This window comes from Coturnix japonica, chromosome 2, assembly GCF_054131305.1.
Source record: "Coturnix japonica strain WE chromosome 2, WE-NBRP24, whole genome shotgun sequence".
Classification (NCBI taxonomy): Eukaryota; Metazoa; Chordata; class Aves; order Galliformes; family Phasianidae; genus Coturnix; species Coturnix japonica.
In genome coordinates this window covers 126225935-126246855 of record NC_140664.1, presented here as the reverse complement: position 1 = coordinate 126246855, position 20921 = coordinate 126225935, and the positions used below count along the sequence as shown (strand labels likewise).

The window sequence follows — 20921 nt, the reverse complement described above, 5'->3', positions numbered from 1 at the left end:
AAAGAGATCAAATTTCCCTTTGTAGTAATTTAACAGGCTGTTTTGATATTGTTCCTCCAATGGTATTACAGAGTATTTGTGCAAATGTTCCGTGGTTTTCCAATCTTGCAATAGAGTACTTTGTTATAAAGTTTGATTTCCCAATCTATTTTAAATTGCACAAAAAGATTCCAATGTAAACATAATTATCAAGCATTGAAAGGTGAGGATTGCAAGATATGAGATTATCCTTGAAGTTTAAATGCTTCTCCACTCCAAATTACACGTCATAGTAATGTTCCTTTCTCATTAAGTGTACTCATAATTCCTTTTTGCCCACCTGACTCTGTCCTAGACACTTTCCAAATCTCATTTCTAACTTTCTTGTCATTTTTTCTGCTTGCCCTCTGTATATTCTAGTTTCTCTTTCATGCTGTGTGAGCCCAGCAATTAAGAGCTAAGGAGAGTGAGGCTGTTTCTTTGTTTCCAATATTGATGTTTGAAACTGAAATCATACTTCTTGGAAAAACCCACCTCAGCCTGAAGCACAAGTACATTCAGTAGAACATACATTGGGTAAAGTTAGGTTCTCAAAGTGTCTCTTCAATGTATGCCAAGAGCTTACAACTTTGACCAAATTGGGGAAGCTTTTCAGGAATACAAGAAATTCTTGTGTCAAATGTCAAGGTCTTCCTCTACTAATTTAATAGATTTTTATAAAAAAAAATTTAAAAAATGCAAACACCTGGGGATGGCTGACATTTTCTGTTTATTTTTTAAAATTATCTGAGGCAAGTAGCTAGCATGGAACATTCCACTTAAACAAATTGTATTTGGCAAAGAGAAATGACTGGACACTGTTTCTTATAGTATGTGGTATTGGACACTCCTGACTTGTACACTTTATTACCAGCTTCACATCTTACAGTTGTGCAGTAAAAGTAGTTTTGAACAGAAAAGGCCAAATTCTGTTTACTAGAATGGCTTCCATTCTGTTAGTTTGTGTAAGATAATGGGAAGTGTCAATTGGCATAGATCTTAACCATCTGTATATAAAAAACCTCTGTAAAGTTATGGAAACTTCATTTTTTTTAGCTTTCGGTTTTAGTACCATTGTCTCTCTACCATGATGCTCAAGCTAAAGATTTACTCCTTTATTGAACTGTTGCCTTGTATTTGGCATAAAATATACTGGATTTTACAACATTTGTGAAGATAGGTAAATGGCAGAGACCAAGAAGCAGTAGCTTTCTTAATGCATTAACTGAAAGATAATGTTTTATGTATTTTTTGGTGCTGGCCTCTATTTGTAACTGACAGGAGCACTTATGCAGGTGGTGTTTTTTTGCATGCTAACCCTGCAGAGAAACACAGTGTTCAACACAGTATGCTGGGTCAGCAAAAACAAGAAACTTGTGCTGGAAAGACATTATCCACAGATATTTGGTGTGTATGGGGATCTGGCAAAATTGGTGATATTTCTTATAGCTTTGACTGAAGTAAGCCTAGTGTTGTGTGTTAGAAAGTTGTTACGCATTTTCTTTCCCAAAGAACTCAGTAGTCTTCTTGAGTTTTGCAGAGGACTGCAGAATAAATGCATGTTAAAGTATCATTAGTCTTTTTTTTATCTATATTTTGCCTTTTCTTTCAGAACTGAGTGGTCCTTCATCTGTGTTCTATTCTGCCATTTGTCCAGTCATACACAAGTTAAGTATATGCCTGCACAAGCAAGGAAGGCTTACAAGAGTTATTTTTAAAAAGAAAAAAGGCATTAATATTCAGTAACTTCAGGAATTCTGAGTTTTCTGTTGTTGTTGTTGTTTTAATTTAATTTAATTCTATTTATTTATTTATTTATTTTAATATTTGAAGGAGATTTGGTGGGAAATATAATTTCTTCTGGTGCTTTCAGTGATGCCTGAGTTCACCAGTATTGCATGCTACATGTGTATGGTGAGAACAAATAGAAAGACATGTTGTATGTCTGTAGAAGGCGAAAAAGATTGGAATAAACTAAATATGAATGACTTGTGAAGGAAAGGGAGCCATGAATGAGTGGCAGCCCAGTGGAAGATACTCTTTCCTCCAGAGGACTCTTCTCAACCTGTCTCTAGTAGAAGTTTGATGCATTGTTGATTTTTATTGGTGTATCACTGGCCAGTCCTATACAATTTTAAGGTAATTTAGAAGCAGGGAAAGCTTATGACATCCTGCAAGTATCAGAGTGATTTGATACTCACATGTGTGGTAACCATTAATCTTTCAACAGAGACTTTTAAAGCAAATGGATTGAATTGCATTTGACTTAACCTTGTACTTAATTATTTAAAAGTGTCTACCTATCACTCCAACTGCACGCCCATTTGTAAGACTGAATACACATCGGTTAAAATTGAGCTGCACATCATTCAGATATTGCACCCAATGCGTTCATTTGTTTCCTTCATTTCTAAGGAAATAGTTTTGGAGAAGGTATAAAAGCTGCTGCCTTGCAATGACAGACCTGTAGACTATGACTTGTAAAAGGATTGTGTTCTAAAACAAGGGCCATCCTTAAGAATGCCATCACAGGGCCTCTCATAACTGCCAATTCCCCTTCTAAGATGCCAGACTTCTTTTGCTCAGCTCACAGCTGGCTAGTCCTTGCCAAAAAAAAGTCCTTCGAACAGGTGGAAGTACTTTGGAAGATGGAGTGGAACAGAAGTGGAATGACCCTGAAAGATTCATATTAAGTATCCAGGTGGCATTCTGAAATGGTGACAGCCAGAACGCATTGAAGTTATTTGACTTCTTCAGTGTCGCGGTGGCAAAGACGTGAATGTGTATGTCCAAAGGTTATTGTTGACACTTTTAGCAAAGTATAAATGAAAAAAAAACCGTTTTGATCATTGATAATACTTGGATGCTCTAGATGGGCTCAGTAGAACCTCCAGATTGTGGATTGACAGGGTCCTTTTTGCTGATCCAAAACACTGAATTGTCTTCCCATTAGTGTTCCCAATCCACAATGCAGTCTTAACTGAGCCTGATAGATCAGCAGAGAGCTACTCTGCATCTAGCCCATCTCTATATTTAGGCACTGGCTAAGCTGCTTAACTGCAGCAGCTGTGTGGAATGAAAAGAAAATACAGAGCTGAGTATCCTTTGCATTCCAGAGGCATGGCAATGAATATTTCTGCACTAAAAGGTCTAATGTAAACTTGGCAAAACAAAACAAAAACAACTTGTACTCAAGGCTGCTACCAAACATGGTTTGCCTGGAAAAAGTATTCATGAGAAAATTACACTAAATGGAAAAGGTACATTTGTATAAAGATCCCTTCTGAAGCAGTTGTATCAATACTTCAGCATTAAATGAGCTGGAGAAGAAGAATGTTGATCTAAGTGGACCTTGTTTCAAACAGCATTTTGTGGTTAACTTTTATGAGAATCTTGGCCTCTTGAATGGTACTTTCTTTGAAATAATGTGAAAATAATGTAGACAGTCATTCTTTGAGTAAAAATGATTTTACATCTTGATTGCAATAGGCAAATCAGTGTTTTTTGAGAAGCATGTACTTCTTTTTATACCCAGCATAATGTGTTATTACTGCAAGCATTTGCTTCTAACCACGAATTGAACACTCTTGATGCTTCAGCTGCCAGTAGATTCACTGAACTGGGGGATGGATGTACAAGAAGATGTATGATAGACTTGGATTTTGATGCTTTAGACGGCAGTAAAGGATCAAAGGACTATGTTCTGTATAGTTGCTCTATAAACATGCTGTAGGTCGAAGGCTTTGAGGAAGCATCAGCCCTACTGTGTATGATCTGTACATTTTCTGTGTGATTGAGCAGTGAATCTAGCGTGTCCTGAAGGCAGTGGATTTATTGCACATGTGCCTACCATGTGTGTGCACGTGCATCTGTCCAGGAGTCTGGGTCATGAAATGCGATAGCTCTGTAACTTCCAGTGCATGTTGCAAAGTGTGTAAAGTCTGGAAAGAACATCCAGTATTAAAATAAACTCACTGGAGTTTCTAGTGTTGGTAGTCACTCACAGTTACCTCTTTAAGTCCGTAACAGTCTGTAACAATGTATAAACACATTCATAATACAAGGTCTAAAAAGGCATAGATACTCCTCTGTGGAATTACCTCATTGCCACTGCAATATTTTAGTGTTCCAGCATTTATTTTTGTATATTTTATTTGTATGTTATTCTTTTCTTAAACCTATTCTTTCTTATGTCCATTGTTGCCTTTTCAAAATAGTTTTTATGTTACCTTATGATTGAATTTTCAGCGATTGAGATTGCTGGGTTATTGTTTCCTTTGTTGTTTGACAAAATCTGTTCCAGTTTCTGTGAACTAGAAGCATCGTTAATTGAATTTACTTGAGAGTGGGTAATGAGGTTGTTATATGAAATGGTAGCAGTGCAATTTAGCTTTATATCAAGCCTTTTTTTATGGAGCATGTGAAAGACCAATATATATCTCTGCAGCTGAATGTGGCTTATATTTTATACATTGTATGTTTTTCACTTTTTAAATTTTCGTTTTCCTTAATTATCCTTAATTATCCTTCTTTTCTCCCTTAAAAACATTTATGACATTTACCAACACAAGTAGAAACAGCAAAGAACTGGAGTATAACTCAGGCAAAATGCATATTTAAGAAAATAATGGAATAACTTACTTCAGCAATACTGTTGATGATACTTCAACAATACAGTGGATGAACAATGTGTGTGATTGGGTTTTTAGCAGCAGTTCTTCCTAAGTCCTCTTTGATTTCTTTTTTTTCCACACATTTGCATGTTTTATTGCAGCTGGCTTTTTGACAGCTTCATTAGGTAAGCTTTAGCCTGTAACCAGTAAAACCCACAAAATCCAAATGCTATGAGAATTTTGAAAGATAGCATGGTACCAAATAAAAGGTATAATCAAGCACGTTCTCAGTAAGCTTCTACACTGTGAAAAGTTTAAATACAATCCATGTCCTGTCAGTTCTTCCAAAAGAATAGAGACCACACTAGTGCAGCTTTTCCAGGTCAGAAGAGGCTTACGCACATACATGTCCTGAAGTGTCATGTTGCTTATATTCTCTAATGAAACATACATTTAAAATTAGGATATTAAATGACCTTCTTCTTGTTCTTTTTCTGTTTTTGTTTTGCATATGCATATGTGCGTTGTTTCAGAGGGTGTTTTTGTTTTGTCTGAGACTTTTGCAGTTCTAAACTTCACTTAGTGCTTATTTAAATAACTAATATTTTTAATAAGCTTGTGTGTAATAGTATCCTTTGCAAGCAGTTTTATTTCTGCTACAGTAATTTTAAAAAAAGAAATACAATACAGTTTACTATTGTCTGTGTTATTTTATTATTACAGATAAACACAAATCTCCTACGGACATAATACAAAGTTTTCAGAAGAAAAGTCAGTTTAGGACCATTGCTCCAAAAATGGTGCCAAAAGTTGTAACATCTGGAATGGTTTCTTGTCTTCAGTCATCTTTGCCTGAACAACATACACCAATTTCAGCAGCTGGTTCTAAACCACTGGTGGTACCAGCTCAAAACTATGCTGTCATGCAGGTTGCTGGTCATGAGGGCACATTTTCTCTTTTGGCCTTGCCGTACGTCACCCCTGCTGTGATTCAGCCAAGCCAGCAAACAAAGATGGCCCATTCTGAAAACTTAAAGTTGCCTATCCCTCGGTACCAATCTGTAAGAAACAAATTGCTTAGTGACAATAAAACAAGCCAAGCCTCTGTTTTGAATACACAGAACAAGGTACCTACCAAAGGACAGATCTCGTTGCAGACTTCCCCCATGACTGCCTTAGCTGAAGACTCTCCAAAAACTCATTCTAGCTCAGACTCATCTGAGCCAGTGACATTAACAGACCATAATTCATCTGAAATGATGGTTGCTACATTACAAAGTAAAAACACTTGTGTGGAATCTGGATCTCCGTCAGTGAACAAAACAAAAACTGCTATCAGTAATGTTTCTGGACCATCTATAGTTAAAGAGTCTTCAAGCAAGCCAGAAAATTCAAGTAATCCTGTGAAATTTAGCCTGGACTCTGTGAAAGCAGCATCTGCAACTGCAGAAGAATCATTCATTATGTCAGAGAATCTAAAGGAAAAACCCACAAATTCTGCAAATTCTGTTTCCGTCCTATCACCAGCAGTTTTTGGCAGTACAGTACAGATGACTCCACCAGCACCAACAGGAAAACTTCCTATTTTGCCTTACTCAAGAATGAAAAATTCAGTGTTTTGTAAATCACGAAGTACTAATGCAAAGGATATGTCTGATATTTCACTAAGACCTGAATGTGAAAAGATGCCAGCTTTGGCAGAAACCTTTCATGCCCCTGCTAAAGCATCTGATAAACTATTATCTGTATCTTTGACTCAAGAGCCCAAACAAACCATTCGCGAAAATACTTTCTCTCCATCCAGTAAAGTGGATGTTGACAGCCTTAAAAAGTTGAATGGTACACCCTCTACAAGGAGAGTCAGGAAGAGAAGAGTCCAAGATGATTTATTGGCTTTTCAGGCCAAGCGAAAGAAATGCATCGTTAATAAATTTCGAGAAGTAAGAGAGAGGGTGAAAGCTGATCTTCAGCCACCTGAAGACAAAAAAGCAGAGGCAGTGAAAAAATACCGTAATATTAGACCCAAACCAGTGGTTGTGCAGGCTGTTGCACCGCTGACTTCTACAGTGCTGGTAGAGGCAAAGTCTCCTGACCATTTAGACAAAGGTGATTTTTTAAACAGTTCACATGCCAGTAAATATTCAGGTTACAAGCATAATGATACCACATCAGCTACATCAATTGATTCGGGTAGAAATGCGTACTCAGCTGTACCCAAGCCATGGCATAGATGCCATGTATGTAACCATAACTTCCAGTTCAAACACCATCTTCAGGACCATATGAATGCACACACAAACAAACGGCCCTACACTTGTCGAATCTGCCGGAAGGCCTACATTCATTCTGGAAGCCTGAGCACGCATATGAAACTTCATCACAATGAAGGCAAACCCAAAAAGTTTGTGTGTTGTGAATTCTGTGCTAAGATTTTTGGCCATGCAAAAGTATACTTTGGTCACCTAAGGGAAGTGCACAGGGTTGTTATTAGCACAGAGCCCTCAGGTAGTGAGCAACAGATGCAAGATGCTTTGAGGAACAGGGACACAAATATAAAAGAGGCAGAAGAAGCAACGGAAAGGTGAGTGTTTTCAGTGCTTAAATGCTAAGGAAAACGGAATTTCATATTATCAATGGAAATTGGTAAACATCACCATTATGAAAATTGTTGATTTTTCTTGGCATGTATTTTCTCTGAAGTAAGACTGGTAATGATTTTAATAATTTTTTTTTTTCCTGTGGAATCTAGTCAATGCATTAAGTTACCTCGTATGTTTTAGTTGATTTATGGAATATAAATTATTACTGACACTGGAACGTCCAAAGTAATTTTGCATGTATTCTAGGAATACCCTACTGCCAGTGGAGGAATTTTGTTCAGTTGAGAGCTTCTGACTAACATTTTTTCTTAATCTTTTGAATCTCTGTATCGTATCCACTTTGTGTATTTTTCCCCAGAAGATAAATGAACCAACTGCAATAAGTGAAAAGCAATTCATATTTCGGTATTAGCTTGTAGTTTGTTTGCACTATTAAATATCATTATCTCATTTCCTTCTCTGGAGTGCTGTGAGCTAATCTGTCTTGTGTGCTGATTACCTCTGCTTTTGCTTTTCCAAGTAAGAAAAGTTAGTATGTACCATGTTAAGATGGATAGAACATTTTTTTATTTCCACTTTATGAGTTTGAGGAGAATTTACTTGGCACAATAAAATCATTAGCTTTTTTGTTAACTCCACTGTGCATTTACTTTTAAGTGTACCTTATTAAGCCCAGTGCTTTATCCTGATGCCTCAGCACTGCAATGTCTGTGTATAGATTTGTGTAGTTCCACTTCCTGGGGTAAAACTTAGAGAATTTTTAAGGTACTGAGACTTAAGACGTACCAGTGCTTTTCAGTCAACCATTAGTAGTCATCATACAATACATCATTTAGTAAATCCATTTTGTTAGGTAATCTGTCAAAAAATGTATTGATAAATGCATATTAATAAATGACAATCTGGTCCTTTTCCTAGACATTGCAAAAAGGATTCTGTTGTGTTTCTTTTGATCCGCTTAACTTAAGCCAGTGGCATGTTAACTCATACATATATCTGTTCTAAATTAGTGGAAGGGGCTGTCCAGTTGTAAATTACCTTTTAAAACTATTTTAATGCTCTTACAAACTTTTAGAAAAAGAGTAAGATTTGAAGTTCCACTGCTTCCAGCTCAGAGTGAGAGTTGGGACCTGTAGTTTTGGCTTCACATCAGTCAGGTGCACACACAACAGTTTCTGTTAGTAAGCAGCTTCTGGAAATGCTCATTTTCACTTTTCTAGCACGGAGCTAGAACGGTTTGAATGGATATCATCAAATCAAGAACTTAAAAAAATGTTATTCACCTTTTATTAAAAGGTTAGTGGCATTAGAAGATTATTTTTACTTTGCTATTATGTGGCAATCAGCCTTATTGTTACTTTATTGTGTTCTTTAGCTACTCCTAATAATCTGGATACTGTTTTAACAGTGTGTGTTCTTATTTAAAAGAGTTTCATAGATGTCACCTTGGAACTTGTGTGGACAGAAACTATCATCTCTTTAGTGCATGGCTGCTTCTGAAATAGTTTCTATTCCTTTTTTTTTTTTTTTTTTAACAGGGGAAATAGATGCGATTTCGAAGACCTATTCCATAATACAGGAGAAGTTAAATTGCAGATCAGATGTGGTCAGTGTCACTTCATTGCGCAATCTTTTGGTGAAATGAAATTTCACTTGTTATGCTCTCATGGAGAAGAGATCCAGGGAAGAGTAAAGGAAGGAGCTCTGCAAGGAAATAGAGGAGCTAGGGGAGAACTGATCAAACATGCAGCTCACTTCTGGAAACAGCGCAATGAAAGAAGACATTTGGCAAAATGCAGTGACAATGAGGAGGAGTTTTGTACTTATCCAAAACTGAAAAGACAAATATACATTCACCATCAAAGTAATGCTGATGCGTTAACTAAAAGTGAAATGACTCATTCAGGAAGCAGTGAAGCAGCCAAGGGGATGCAAAATGCAGGTTGTGGTACACCAAGCAAAAAGATTGAATTTTGGTCTAATGCTGGATATAACTGCATTTTATGCAAGCAGGTATTTGGAAGAAAAGAGGATCTTTGTAATCATTGGCAAAGTCATCATAACTGTGAAGACTCTTCTATTTTATGGACAATTTTTAGTTTCTTCTCAAAACACGGAATTTTTGAACTTTCTAGTGTTGGTGAAAATTGAGGTTCAGTTCTACAGTTGCTGTGTTGATGAACTGACTTGAGATGCATTGCTTCAGAGGTTTGCTTAGTGTGGTGACTTTTTAGTTATCAGTTACAATCTTTGCTCACCTTTGTTTTGCTAAATAGAACTTGTATTAATCCATTATCTTTCCAGATGGTTAAATGCAGGCTTGTTATGAAATACTGTACTTAGTATTCATGTGTGAGGAATTTGCAGCAGCAAAAACTCAATGCTAATGGTTAAAATGAAGAAGATGCTCAAGTTCCATTGCACCCTACACACAGAAATAAGTGAGTTTATATGAAGTAATCCCAGTCGTGAATGAAATGGCAAACCAGACTGAAAGTGTGATTTCAGGCCTGACTGTGCTTCTGCATTTTATGCTAAAACTGTTTCTGTACAGCTCAGTAAGTCATTCTGAAGGTATACGCACACAACCTGCACTCTAGAGCATAGTTATCTATAAAAGCCTTTTACATCTTGTTTTCTGAATTTCAGTCTTTTTGGACACCGAGTTTCATAGCTGTTATGTTCAGTCGTTGTAATAGCAGGGATCTTTGGACTTTAAAATGAAAAATCTACAGGTTTCCTTTTTTTCCTTTTTTTTTTTTTCTCCTGTGGCCCTTTGGATTAAAAACAGGAGTTACTACCTGTGGAGATGGAACCCTCAAAGCTTGACTGTTGTATAAAAGGGAAAAAAAAAAAAAAAAGAGAAAAAAAGGTTGTTTTAAAAATAGTAATTTGAGTTTGTTACTGCAGGGAAATACGCCATTCTGCAGTAGGTCACTTGCTTCACTGTGAACATCAAGCACTTTCCATGTTCCTCCACTACTGCTGTGAACACATCTAGCACTCTGCCCTTGACACTCTCGGTGTATCTCTTTTATTCCTGTGTAGTTGTGCAGACATAGCTGCAAAGGAAAATTTTTCCTTTGTTTCTGAGTCTATGATGCAGGTAATGAGGGTTTTTTCACTTGTATTTCCACATCTACTGTACAGATAGATCCAGAGGCCCTTTCCAGCCATTCTGCATGGTGCTGTGAAGTCACTATATCACTTCAACAAAAATAGGCGCATCAGAAGGCAAACTGAAAAGTACACCAATACTGTTTCTAAACTGCTACTCCATTCATTTCTTCTTGTGGTCAGACTGTAATTGAGGGATTGCAGTGATGAAAGAATCATTCCTAAAATGCCCTGTGTGGCCTCTCACTGTTTTGCAAAAAAACTGTAGTGAAGAGATCTAAAAAACGTTGGGGATTTCAAGGGGAATTCCAGAAGCTGTTGGAATATTTTGTGTATGTGTTTTGTTTTTAAACAGTAAAGGCAGCTTTACGAGCCAGTGGTTTTGAATGTCGTTTCTTGTACGGTGTTTTGCCTGGTGTTGGACTGTGAGACTGAAGCTGAGGAAAAAAAAGAAAAGGCCTCGTTGAAGTGCAGGGTTGCTTGGTGAGGTAGAAGAGTCCCTGTGGATTTTTGCAACTTCTTTCTTACAGTCTGTCCCTCTGAGTACACAACTGGTTTGTTCATTGCTTTAGGATAATACATTGTATGCTGAACTACGGTAAGAACACAGCTCTTATGCTTGTGCAAAACACATGTTTTAATGTATATGATGTCCTGATTATAGCTGAAAGTGCACTGAAACAAGAGCAGTGCTGACACTGAGTTCCCCCTGCACAGGAACAGCACAAACGATGTCTGGGTAGTCCTTCCAAAATACTTTCCAAAAGTACGTTTAAAAATGATGCATCAGAGCCAGTTTGAGGGGTTTGGTGCTATTTTTTTTTTAACCAAGAAGAGTCAACCTCTCATTTCCTTAAAGCAGGGACTTGCTGTGCTGCTGGGGGAGGTTTGGGACACAGGAGCCGGTTGATTATTTTTTTATTTAACTGGGAATTCTCAAGTACAGTCCTTCACTTTCATTATATTCTTGAACTTCTTTTCCTGTCTGTAGTCCAGGCCAAATGGGTAAACAGGACTCAGCTTTCAGCAATTTAAAGCCTAAAAACATGTTTTAAAGCACAGTTCTAAGCTGCTTCTCGGTGTTCTCATAAATGTTTAAAATTAGAAGCCTTTTTTCCTGAGCCTGAAAGCATTCTTACATTTCAGGCTATTAGGATTATGGTAGATCATGAAAGGTTGGGATTTTTGAAAATACATCTGTATTTAATGCAAAGCTATTCTTTGTTTTAGAAACGTGTTTGTTTTGAATTTGTGCTCAGTTTGATAGCATTTGGAAGTATGAAACGAGCGGTACTTACAGTACCATTAGGTAGTGCGTGTTTGCTGTTCAACAGAATGGTTGTCACGAGTGCAGTCTGTTGTTTACCTTCAAGTCGGACAAGCTAACATCTGGTTTTGCACATAAATTACAGTTTTAAATTGTTAAAACGAATGGTATTGCTTTTGTCGCTGTAGATTTTTTTCCCCTCTGATTTTTCATTAAATCTCTGTTTCAGCTTCACTCTTAAACTTGAAAGCGGTTCCTCATATGGAAAATTGTTCCTTCATCATCACACCATAAATAATCGAAGCTGGATGGGTTCCTCTGCTTCTCTGGCTTGCCGAGTATTGCCCTTCTCCAGCTGCAGAGCTACAGTTTCCTATGGCTAACTTGACATAGTTGCTGGCAGTAAATTTTTACTTCATTTATTTATTAGAATTCAGATGTCTGCTGTTTTGCTCCATCAGAGTTTCTGTCATACCTCGTTAGATACTTATTTTATCTTCTATTCACTGAGCTCCTTAGAGTCAGTGTCATAAGAAGGATGAACAGGTATTTAGGAGAGCAGATTTCAACCCTAACTTTGTGCAGCTGATGCTGACGTTTGAGAATCGCCAGCTTATCTAGGCTCAGCCATGTAGTATATTATATTTCTACAACGCACACACCTACATACACATCTGTTTTTGAAAGAAATGTATACTTCAAATTCAGCTCATGTCGGTTATTATTACCAAACCTGTTCAATGTAGGTTTGCCATTATTATGCGTAAAGATTAACACACTATTAACTACAGTAGGTTGACTTGTCAAGTTCCTTATGGCTCTAAGAACGAAAATCTCTTCATGCTGAGTCTGACACAGAAAATAATCTGGTCTCGTGGAGAAAATTCTGATAGCTTAGAAAGAATGGCAAAGTTTGTCCTCATTTGATCGTGTGCTTTTAGAGCTGATCTGTCACCGGTTACGATTTCTTCCACTTTTTCTTAAAGTGTCCTAATTTGCCTTTGCTATTTAGACTGAGGAGGACCCAAGCAGGAAGATGTGTTGATTTCCTCTCCCACTGCAGGCAGACACATCTGTGGATCGATGTGACCTGTCCGGGTGACCTTGCCGTGCAGGCCCGGTGCAGGGCAACACGAAGATCTGGCTTCAGTGCGTGACTTTGTGGCTGACCTTTCTACAGTTCCAAAGTAAAAATTGTGACTTTCAGTGGAAAAAACAGCACAGCTTCCAGACAGGATTGAATTTCTCATTCCTCACTGGCAAACCTTTAAGAAATTATAAAAATGACGGTAACGTAGCTCTACATTTGTGCTTGGTTTGACGCTTTTATTTATGCAGCAGTACTATCAGCATTCCAAAACTTGATAGGTCCGGGGCTGTCAAGAACAAAGGAAGATTTCTCTGCTTTTTTCACATTTTATTAACTTTTCCTAATGTAACCATTAGGAATGATGAGATGAATTATGATTTCTGCTGCTGACAAAAGCATATGCGTTATTCTTCAGTTATTGTGCAGTTTAATCTAGGATAACAGATTAAGTCAGTGACAAGAACATTGTTTCAGAAAGAGATGTGTAAACAAACTGTCCATTGTGGGTTTCCCTGCACGCTGTTGTGGGTGAAATCTGTGGATGACAGACCTGGTGGATGCCAACAGTTTCCTTCTATCCAGAGTTATTAAGATTAGCCAAAGGAAGTCAGAATTAAAAGAAATCCTTGCTGTCTCTGACTTGAATTTGGTTCGCTATTCCTGCTGTGCTGGGACATATCGTGGCCCAAGACATGATATTCAGGCATTTCCTAAGGCACTTGCAGCATGTAGTGTAGTTCAGTATAAGTAAGGAGAAGCAGTGTGCAGAGCAGAGAGTGATGGTGGAGAGCAACACAACCCATTGAATGCAGGATGTGTGACTGGCCCTTGGTGGCCTGTGTGCATGGAAGTTTCTGCCGTAGCCTTCCTCTGAACTTCTCCCTTTGATGCCTGTAGTTATGTGATTCTAGAGTCTGCTGTTGCTTGAGCCTGTAGCATCCCTGGCTTCCTGGACCATAAGGTCATCCAAACAGCAGAGCTGACTGCAAATGCCTCTCCTTTTGGGGCCGCAGTTACAGTCTTGCAGCCAGGTGTGCTCCATCCTGGCTGCTAGACCAGGCCCATCACCTGCCAGTTTACCAGGGAAAGCGTCTTTCAACTGTATTCCAAGAAAGTGAGATCTAATGCTGCATCCTGCAAAGTGGGATCGTGACTCGCTCAGTTTCCTGCAGATGCATGACTGACAGGTAGCAGTAGGAGAAAAAAGCTAACTGTAGCTGTAAGAAACAGAAGCAGTTAAATATCCTTTGAGGGTTTTAAGTGCCATTGGAAAAAGACAGGATGTCCCATCGCTAACACAGAAGTGCCTCACACATGTGTGATAACGTAAAGCAGCAATGCTGAGACACTGACTGATCTTTTTGCCCCTTTTTCCTTTCCTCTCTCCCTTTCTCCTCTTCCTTTTCTCTTCTCCAGAACCATTCTGGCTGAACAGAGTTTTGAAATGACTCAATGAAGTCAAATGGTGCCATATATGATGTCTGTGCTGTGGCCGCAGCAGCTGCGCATGGCTTGGCAAGCTGGGGATGTGTGGGGCTGAGGCAAGGCCCGGCAGCCCCATTGCAGCAACCCTGGCCTGCTTGGCGTCTTGGCAAGGAGTTCTGTCAGCGGCACCGCTGGCCCATCCCCAGCGGTAGGGCTGCCAGCGTTAATGAGGTGTCAGTGTGGGAGCTGGTATTCTAAGCACTGCTACAAGCAATTTTGTGACATTTGTAAAGAAAGAACCGAACTCGGGATAAAAAATCCCCCCAAGACCAAATAAAGTGATGGTTTCAGCTGGTGATGCTTCAGTAGTGAGAACATGTTTTGGCACGAAACCGCATCCTTTCTGTTGTTGTAGAGCCTGGCCAAGGCCTTTGTGTACCTGCACAAAGGGCTGCTACTCAGTGCGCTCCATGCTTTCTGGGTCTTTGGGCTCTTTGCCTTTCATTCACAGTGAATATACTGCTTTTTTCTACAGTTGATTTAGGATGAAAATAAAGCATTTTATTTCCTGTATGCTAAGTAATTTTGTGCAGCTCCGGGTTTAATCTGACTTCTGCACATATACCCAATCAAGGAGATCAATATACCTTCCTACAGCTAGAAGCAATAAATGACACGGCGAGGAAGGAAAGCAATAAATATCCCTTTGACCATACCTTTGAAGCAAAGGAATCGCTTTTCAGTGGAAGTTTAATTTCTTCATGTTTTTAGTTAAAAGCTTTTATTAATTTTAACTGAAGTAAATATGTTACGCCTTGCTTTTCAAATCAATCCTTTTACAGCTCGGAGTCCTTGGAGCTTGAATCCTCTCCAGCCGTATTCTGCTATCTGCCAATTCCTTGCTAAGTGCAAACCTGACACAGCTGCCAATAAATCCACCTTCATGCCATTTAAAGTCATCTGCTGTATTTCTGTGGAGCTAATCAAAGTTTGTGAGAAGACATTTTTTGAAGGGGATGGAATTCTGGTCATTTCAATTAAGTAAGTTAATTAAAGTTAATAGCAGTTAACTATGAAAGAGAGGAGTGGTGCAGTTTGAACGCTCACTTATTTTTATTCCCCGTTGCTGGAGGAGTTCACCAGGGCAGAACAGGTTTTGGTCCTGCTGTTTGTGGTGCTCTCCCCACCTGATTGCAGGGAGCCCCAGCTCTGAGCTGACTGCATACCTGCAAACGCAAAGCACTGCTTTATTTTTACCTGGTGAGACAGCTGGCCTGATAAATGGGTGGGATGCCAGCACTGCAGCAGGCAGCAATGATGTCTGCATGGGTTCATAGTCCACAGTTTCAGAAGCAGAATTTCCAATCCTTTACACGATGCATGAGACACCAAACACAAACTTACAAAGAATTAAGTCTGTGGAACAATGTTTTGGACTCTGTAGAGCCCTGCTGTACACTACGTGCTCCAATTATTTCTCATTTATTAAGAGCGCTAGCAGTATGATTATTATACTACCAATACATTTATGGCTGATCTGATGCCTGAAATACGCCGTGGCCATCTGGGTTCTTCCAGGAAATTGGATTAATTACTGAATTATTTGAACTTCATATAAAAAAACGTGCTGCTCTTGCTGGTTAGCAGTCCACATAGAGTTTAAACAATATTTCTGAGAGTGATTTATTGGTAGAGCGGAAAAGCCTGGTGCTGAATCCATCCACTGGGATTTGCTTACATTAGGAAGCAGTGCAGGTGGCAGCCTGTTTCAGCACTGAATGGATTTTCCCCTTTTCTGTCTGATAAATGAAGTGCTTATATAAGGTGAAGGATTGGAAAAGCAAGCGATGCAGAGCCCCTGGGAAGCCATGCGGGCATGAGGCTGGGGTTGCTGGCCTTGCTGGGGGCTGTGGGGCCTGCCTGGGGCCTGCTGGGGCTGTCAGGGGCCGCTCAGCCAGCAGCACGGGGATGTGGCTTGGGGAGAGCTGCTGAAGCTGATGAATAGCATCACAGAATCATAGAGCAGTTTGTGTTGGAAGGGACTTTTAAGGTCATCACGTTCCAATCCCGCTGAAGTGCTCACCTGCACAGGAGGATGGTTTGACACTGAACTCTTTTTGTCTGTCACTTGATAACAAATGATTCCCATAGCTTTATTGTTGTCGACTTCCTGTAAGCTCTGAGCTTCAGTCTTGTGTTTTCATTGTGAGCATAACGGGTAGGATCTGGTTTTGAATTAGTTCTCAACAAATTGTTCTGAACCCTTATTGTACATGAGACCACTCCTTTTCATTACTGCTAATATACACAATGTTTCTCCCAAATATTTAATTTGGTGTCATTTAACGACCAACATTTGATGGCTCTTACTGTCAAATACTGTACGTAAATTCCTCACGGCATCACATTTATAAATTGTTTCAGAGCCTGATTATATCAGCCCCTTTAAAAAGGATCCAGGCTCACTAGCGGTGTTTCCTGCAATGCACATCTCTAGAGAAAACTGAGATTGGACTTTTACAGCCATGAGCAATTAGGCTCAGCCCTTTCATCCTCTCCACAGCATTTAGATGAGTCCCATTTTTCAGGCACAGCTCAAGCAGCCTGTCAGGTGTCTGGGCTGTGTGCCCCCGGGCACCGCGCTCCCACTGTCAGCCGTGAGAAATAGTGCCCCTTGTGCAGCCGTGTCCGAGGAAAGCACGGTGATGGATCCGCAAGTTGGGGTTAAGGGGAGAAAGTGCAGTAGTGTTTACTCTGCACTGAGTGAGGTTTTGTTCTAGTAGATACATCTGCTGTAATATGGGGAGCTGTCCTGATGTTCGTAGTGATGTAGTTACGAGGATTCACCCTTACTTAAAAGAAAAATGAGGTTCTGCCCTTGGTCCATCTTCTGGGTGTGCCTACAGCGAGGCAGAGGTTTTGAAAAGAAAAAAGGAAAATAAAGTGAGCTGCAGGTACAGCATAGCAAAAAGTAGCTCAAAAAAAAATGGGCAGGAAATCTCTGACAAATGCAGGCAGTCTGATGTGAACATTTCCAGGTAACGTTCCTGATAGATCAGGCTTCCTGCTCAGCAGCTCCGATGACAGTATTTGTTTTCAGTGTTCCTCTCCGACCTCATACGAGAGTGGTGCGTTCACGTGGAGCAGAGATGCTGCAACTTCCATCACCTTTAAGCCTATGAAGCAAGTGAGTTTTCAGTTTACAGCGTCAGAAGCCTTAAAAAACCAAGCCATTATAACAAAGCCTCTTGCCATTCACCTTTTCACCTTTCTGGTTTCCTGCCCCTCATTATATTGGCGTTAGATGTAATTCACATCAGTATCAGTTCAGCCCAGCCATCCAGCAGTCTCACTGTCTGCAGGCAAACCGTGTCGATGTCCTAATAAACCTCTAAATGCATCCAAATCCTTCTAAAGGCTTTCAGACAACACAGCAAATAGCGCTTAGCTCGCTGTCAAATTGAAGTGATTACTTTATTTCTAAGTGCCGGGCTTCTGAGAACTAAAGCAGTGTGGTAAATGCAGCCACCTTCCTTTTTCTCTGGTGAGAAGCGAGAGTTTGTTTGAATTGCAGAGCAAGTGTGTCTCATCTCATTAACTACGAGAAAATTACACATGTAACAGGAAAAGTCCCGTTCCTTGTGCAGATTGCAGTGATCCCAACAACGGGTCAAGAAATCCCTTTGGAGTTCAGTCAGTGAATGTTCTTCCTGGTGGGTTACCCTGCAGCCACAGGTGGAAGAGTGAAGTTCTGTCAGGAAGCCTAAGCTGAGATAAGGGAATCAAGGAGTAGATTGATTTACTCAGAAGGAAGGCAGCTGCTGTGTACAATAACATTCAAACTGGAATAAATTGGTCTGGACTGACCAAACAAATTGCAGCTTGCAGAAAGCACCAAATTAGGGCAATAAATGCTGGAGAGGAGTTGAAAAAGTTCAGAAGTATCTTTTGAGCTGGTTATTTTAGAAGGATGAAGGCACATAAAGATAACCGAAAAGGGATGTAAATGTGTTTATATCCAGCAAAGTCACTGCAGGGGATTAAATGTAAAGACCGTTAGGTTCCTTGCTCTGTGTTAAATCCACTGGGCAGCTTTCCTTGTCCTCCTGTTTGCTCTTTTACACATGGGAGCATCCCATGTGAGCAGCATCACTGCACAGGCACGAAGCACAGCGCCCCGAGCCCAGTGTCTGCCTGGGTGGGCAGAAAGCAGAACATTCCTGTATTGTAATATTATTTATTGTAGCCTTTACAACATCAAATCTCAGCTAGTCTTTGCCAAGGGCAGCAGTGTATCAGTCCAAGTAGAATTTAGGAAGGTCTGGCCATGGGTGCCCAAAGCAGCTTCTTCCTCACAAACTGCAAAGGCAATTAGTTTGCTGTAGATTTTTCTCCCTCGTACACAGTCTCCTCCTGTAGCGTTGGTGGTTGGTTGATGTTTTATAGATGGTCTGGGAAAAGTAATTAAGCAGGTCTGGAAGTATTTTCAGGGATTTCAAAGAGAAAGACTGAAATACTCTTGGAAAAAAATGGCCTTGAAAACTTTAATAGTAGCTTGATTTTCTTATGTGCCATGGCAAATAGCGTTCTTTGTTGCCTTTCCACCCACATCCCCCTCCTGTCTGGGTGCAAGAATCCTTTCCAGCAATTAAAACAAATCAGAAATGAAAAATGACAAACCAGGTGAGGCTGAGCGACTGACATGGGCCATTTCCCCATTTCCCATCCCTGCTGTGTTCATGGGCATGATGTTCGAACCAGGGCAGCTGTTTGCAATCCCCAGCAGCATCACAGCAAGAAAGAAGTGACTTGTCATTGGGAACACAGTACTTTTTATCCCACATAAAATGCTTTGCTGGAGAAATCTGATACAACTTTTATGTTAAAATAATCAATGTACTTTTTGGTTTGCTGCACTTTGATACCTGAATCTTGAGAGTCTTTGCTTCAGCTGCTGAGAATGTGGGGAGCCAACAGCCCTTGGGCCCCTGCAGAGCAAAGGGGAGGAGATCCAGAGCTGAAGGCAGCACAGGTTGCTCATACTTAATGCACTGTGCAAAAAGTCCTTTATCCTGCTAAATGATGATAGTAACTTAACTTGAGTGTAGGTAACTCCTGGGAGTGTGTGCAGGACGTCATGTCTTTAATTGTCTTTGGACTTCAGAAATGTTTCCAAGTGTTAGTTCAGTACTGAGGATGCTATAAAATGCTACAAGTGCTGAGGTTGCTTTTACCCTTTTTGTTCCTGCCTTGCACTGAGTTCCTCAGTCCATTTGATTTCATTCACCTCATTCACTTCTTCCTTGAAGACTGCCATTAGAAACTGAAATCCTGGCTTGAATACTCACTTTCTTGATCTCTTCTTTCAGTCTAAAATAAAATCTTAAGGAGGTGGCATCAGTGTTACCCGTTATAGATGTCAGCCAAGACAGTGCAGCTGAATCCCCTGGTGTTTCTGCACACAGCCAGCCCAGCACCAGGTGGGTGCAGAGATCCCATGGCAGGCAGAGAAACCGCACTGCAGAAGGAAAACATTAAGCACTGTGAAACAGTCATGAGAGCCCCTGCAGAATTTATGGCCTCTTGGGGGCCCATGAGAGGTTTACGAGGCCGGAAGGTTTCTGGGGAACACTTTTGTGTGGGATTTTGCAGGTGGCTCCCTGAGATCACACATCTCCTCTCACTGTAACTTCTGGAGCCGGTGCCAAAAAAGAGCTGCAGCCATCCCACCAGGCTGTGTGTGCTCCTCCTCGGCTGTGCCTTGACTTTCTGAACTGCTGGACTCATCTTCTGGGGAAACGTGCAGGATTTTGCACAGCCATGCTCATGTTTGCATCGCTGAGAGGAGTGGCAGGCTGCATTTCTTCTCTTCCTGGCATCAGAAACAATAACCGGTCAAGTTCAACACTTGAATGCTCTCATGCTCATCAACCACAATGTCTTCATTTGCACACCCAACCTGACAATCTGCCTGGGATGGGTTTTTCCCTCAGAAAATGACACAGGGTGTCTATGTGCCCACCTCCTGGCCAGCACGGCCCCACAGGACATGTCTGCCTCCTGCCCATGGGCACCACTCCGGGTGTGGGGACCTTCTCCTACAGCTTTGGCCAGAAAGGGAAAACAAGGGAGAGGCAGAAACTCCAAATTCCCCACTGGGCACTTGAGTCTTGAGTGAGGATGGTGTCTCACCCAAGCTTTTCTTTATACAAGTGGTGCAAATATCATGGGAAGATTACTGCTACGGGTGGGTGGGGGTCGTACAAAGTGGATTTCAGACAGAACACAGTGGCTGATAATTCAGTTTTATGAGCTGCAAAACTGAGCAATTGAAACTCAAAGAGCTGTGTGGTAATTGCAGGCATAACCTGCTCACCAGATAAACATGTTATCCTCTCACAGAGAGCTTGCTCTGGCTGCGTTTTAAGGGACATACCTGAATGTAGTTATTCCTCCTGGGTTGTTCTCTCCCATAGGGCTGGCAGCTGGAGAGCATGCTTTCTGATCATATTTTGCCCTTATTTTTAATTCATTTTCCCTGCCTTAAAGTATCCATCAGCCACTGCAGCCCGTTGTTTCAGACAGCTGCTAGGGCCCGGCTGATGGAGTTCATTGATTTCTGACCCCGATCTTGCAAGCCTTATTTCAGATGTGCTGCCTGCTGGCTGCATAGCGGCACACTGTGGACAGGGGATGGCAGCCCCATGCCCGCCGCCCCCAGCATCCCCACACTCCTTGCACATGAATTGGGTTCTCGCTGAGAAGCCTGGAAACCTGATCCAGATGCCCAC

At 40.5% G+C, this 20921-nt stretch overlaps 1 protein-coding gene across 8 annotated transcripts in view; it reads left to right on the top strand.

Moving 5' to 3' along the window:
• Window positions 1-10724, top strand: part of ZNF438 (zinc finger protein 438) — a 39697-nt gene extending 28973 nt beyond the window's left edge. For 4 of the 8 annotated variants that reach the window (XM_032443050.2, XM_032443049.2, XM_015853180.3 and 1 more), the window contains 2 exons: window positions 5355-7212; window positions 8770-10724. In XM_032443050.2, coding sequence (XP_032298941.2) covers window positions 5429-7212; window positions 8770-9382 — 2397 coding nt within the window. In that variant the 5' untranslated portion in view covers window positions 5355-5428 and the 3' untranslated portion in view covers window positions 9383-10724. The other 4 variants (XM_085538843.1, XM_085538845.1, XM_085538846.1 and 1 more) reach the window with 3 other exon arrangements.
• The last annotated feature ends 10197 nt before the right edge of the window (window positions 10725-20921 follow it).